Below are 3,009 nucleotides of genomic sequence, written 5' to 3' on the forward strand. Positions count from 1 at the left end.
GAGGGAGAATCAGAGTGAGGGAGTGAGAGGGAGTGTCAGCGAATGAGTGAGAGAGAGAGTGACAATAAGCAAGTGAGTCAGTATCAGGGAGTGAGAATGAGAGACTGAGTGAGTGAGTGAGTGAGATTGCTTGTGTGCAACAGTGGCCATTTGTGAGAGAGACTGTGAGAGAGAGAGAGTCAGTAAGTGAGAGTCAGAGAGAGTGAGAGTCAGTGGGTGAGAGAGAGAGAATGAGGTGGAGAGTGAGAGAACGAGACAGAGAGGCAGAGGGAGAGAGAGAGAGAGAGACGGAGAGTAAGAGGGTGAGTAATGGGGTGGGTACCTGATGGTCCCTGTTGTTTCCATACTCTCCGTTGAGATTGACACGATGACAGTTTTTATACCACCAGCCTCCTCGATAGGAGACAGCACAGTTTGTGAGAGCCTCGTCATTGTCAGCATCGATGGTGGTGAAGTTGCTGCCGTGATGATATGCCAAGGAGTTTCCTGTGATAAAACAGCAGCTTCACTGACTGCGGTAGTGACTCAGAGATCGCTCCTTGTTAAACTGGCTCATAACTCCAGATGAAACAGAATGCCGTGTAAAGGGGGTTGTTAAGATATCGGATACCTGCCTGGCCTGTTGCCTGGTTACCATGGAGACAGGGTGGAAAGTCTTCACAAGAGAGCTGGAAGCAGCTGCTTCCGACTGTGAGCACACTTCCCATGTCCCAGATTTTATACAGACAGACAAAGAACAAAGAAAATTTACAGCCCAGGAACAGGCCCTTCGGTCCTCCAAGCCTGAGCCAATCCAAATGTACTGTCTAAACCTGTCGCCCAATTCCTAAGCATCTGTATCCCTCTGCTCCCCACCTACTCATGCATCTGTCCAGACACACCTTATATGAATCTACCATTTCTGCTTCTCCCACCTCTGCTGGCTGTATGTTCCAGGCACTTACCACCCTCTATGTGAAGTACTTGCCAAGTGTATCCCCCTTAAATTGTTCACCTCGCACCTTGAATGCGTGACCTCTAGTTATTGAATCCTTCACCCTGGGAAAAAGCTTATCTCTATCTACCCTGTCTATACCCTTCATGATTTTGTAGACATCAATCAGGTCCCTCCTCAATCTCCTTTTTTCTAATGAAAACAAATATAACCTACTCAACCTCTCTTCATAGTTAGCACCTTCCATACCAGGCAACATCTTCGTAAACCATCTCTGCATCCTCTCCAAAGCGTCCACATCTTTTTGGTAATGTGGCCACCAGAACTGTACACAGTATTCTAAATGCAGCTGAACCAATGTCGCATACAATTTTAACCTGACCTGCCAGCTCTTATACTCAATACCCCATCTGACGAAGGTAAGCATACTATATGTCTTCTTGAACACTCTATCTACCTGTGCAGCAACCTTCAGGGTGCAATGAACCTAAACTCCCAGATCTCTCTGCTCATCAACTTTTCCCAAGGCTCTTCCATTTACAGTATAATTTGCTCTAGAATTAGACTTCCCAAAGTGCATCAGCTCTCATTTATCTGGATTGAACTCCATCTGCCACTTCTCCACCCAACTCTCCAGCCTATCTATATTCTCCTGTATTCTCTGACAGTCCCTTATGCTTTCTGCTACTCCACCAATCTTCGTGTCATCTGCAAACTTGCTGATCATACCAACAGTGCCCTCTTCCAGATCATTTATGTATATTACAAACAACAGTGGCCCCATCACTAACCCCTGTGGAACACCACTGGTCACCTTTCTCCATGTCGAGAAATTCCCTTCAACTACTACTCTCTGTCTCCTGCTGCTCAACCAATTCTTTATCCACCGAGCTAGAACACCCTGCACACCATGTGACTTCACTTTCTCCATTAGTCTACCATGGGGAACCTTATCAAACACCTTACTAAAGTCCATGTATATGACATCAACAGCCCTTCCTTCATCTATGAACTTAGTCACTTCTTCAAGAAACTCTATTATGTTGGTAAGGCACGATCTCCCCCGCACAAAACCATTTTGCCTATCACTGATAGGTCCATTCTTTTCTGAATATAAATAGATCTTATCCCTCAGTATCTTCTCCAGCAACATTTCCATCACTGACGTCAGGCTCACTGGGCTGTAGTTACCTTGAATATCCATTCTACCCTTCTTGTACAGGGGGACAACATGAGCAACCTTCCAGTCCTCTGGTACCTCACCAGTGCAGGGGGTGGGAAAATCTCATTGGGAGACAAACAGTCTCTACACATAGTCAAGAGTGAGGTGCTGGAAAAGCATAGCAGGACAGGCAGCATCCAAGGAGCAGGAGAATCAACATTTCAGGCATAAGCCCATACATCCCGTCACAGGCAACATGGTTACAGTCTCACACAGTGTCACACAGGCAACATGGGTACAGTCACGCACACGGTGTCACACAGGCAACATAATCACACACATGGTGTCACACAGGCAACACAGCTACAGTCACACACAGTGTCACACAGACAACATGGGTACGGTCACACACACTGTCAAACAGGGAACATGGGTATTACCTGAATAAGACTGTTACATGGACACTGTCACAGGGCATCACAGACACAGTTACACAGGGAGCCCTGTCTATCTTTGAGCCTCCAGTTATCAGAGTAAGGCATGAAACCGGGAAGGATGGGAAATGGGTGGGTACAGTAGTACGGTGAACTGGGCATGTTTCCCTTCGGGTGTCTCGGAACACTCCCTCCTCCCCTCCCTCACTCACTCACCGGCATTCCCGGAATATTTGCCCACTCTCAGTTTGTATCTCTCGGCTGGGCTCTCCACCAAAAAGTTATCGTAGGTAGCGTAGGCAGATTCCTGACCGTTCCGCAGATCCACACGGAGTTGGTAATGTTGCTGTGCTGTCAGCTGGTGCAGCTTCAACAACCCTACAGCACAGACAGAGGTTACTGTCAGTGACCCATCACTACCCCATCAACTCGATCTCAGGCCCCATTCCTGATCCTCACCACCTCCCCCCAACTCCCCC

General features: G+C 47.6%; 1 protein-coding gene across 1 annotated transcript in view; it reads right to left on the reverse strand.

Annotated features, from left to right (window-relative positions):
- Positions 1-3,009, reverse strand: part of LOC122547428 (tenascin-R-like) — a gene marked incomplete at its 5' end in the record, with an annotated part of 19,694 nt that overhangs the window by 6,275 nt on the left and 10,410 nt on the right. The window contains 2 exons of the mRNA XM_043686049.1: positions 323-486; positions 2,747-2,908. Of these exons, the coding sequence (XP_043541984.1) occupies positions 323-486; positions 2,747-2,908 (326 nt within the window). The remainder of the gene's footprint in view (positions 1-322; positions 487-2,746; positions 2,909-3,009) is intronic.

Source organism: Chiloscyllium plagiosum, unplaced genomic scaffold, assembly GCF_004010195.1.
Source record: "Chiloscyllium plagiosum isolate BGI_BamShark_2017 unplaced genomic scaffold, ASM401019v2 scaf_11921, whole genome shotgun sequence".
Taxonomy (NCBI): domain Eukaryota; kingdom Metazoa; phylum Chordata; class Chondrichthyes; order Orectolobiformes; family Hemiscylliidae; genus Chiloscyllium; species Chiloscyllium plagiosum.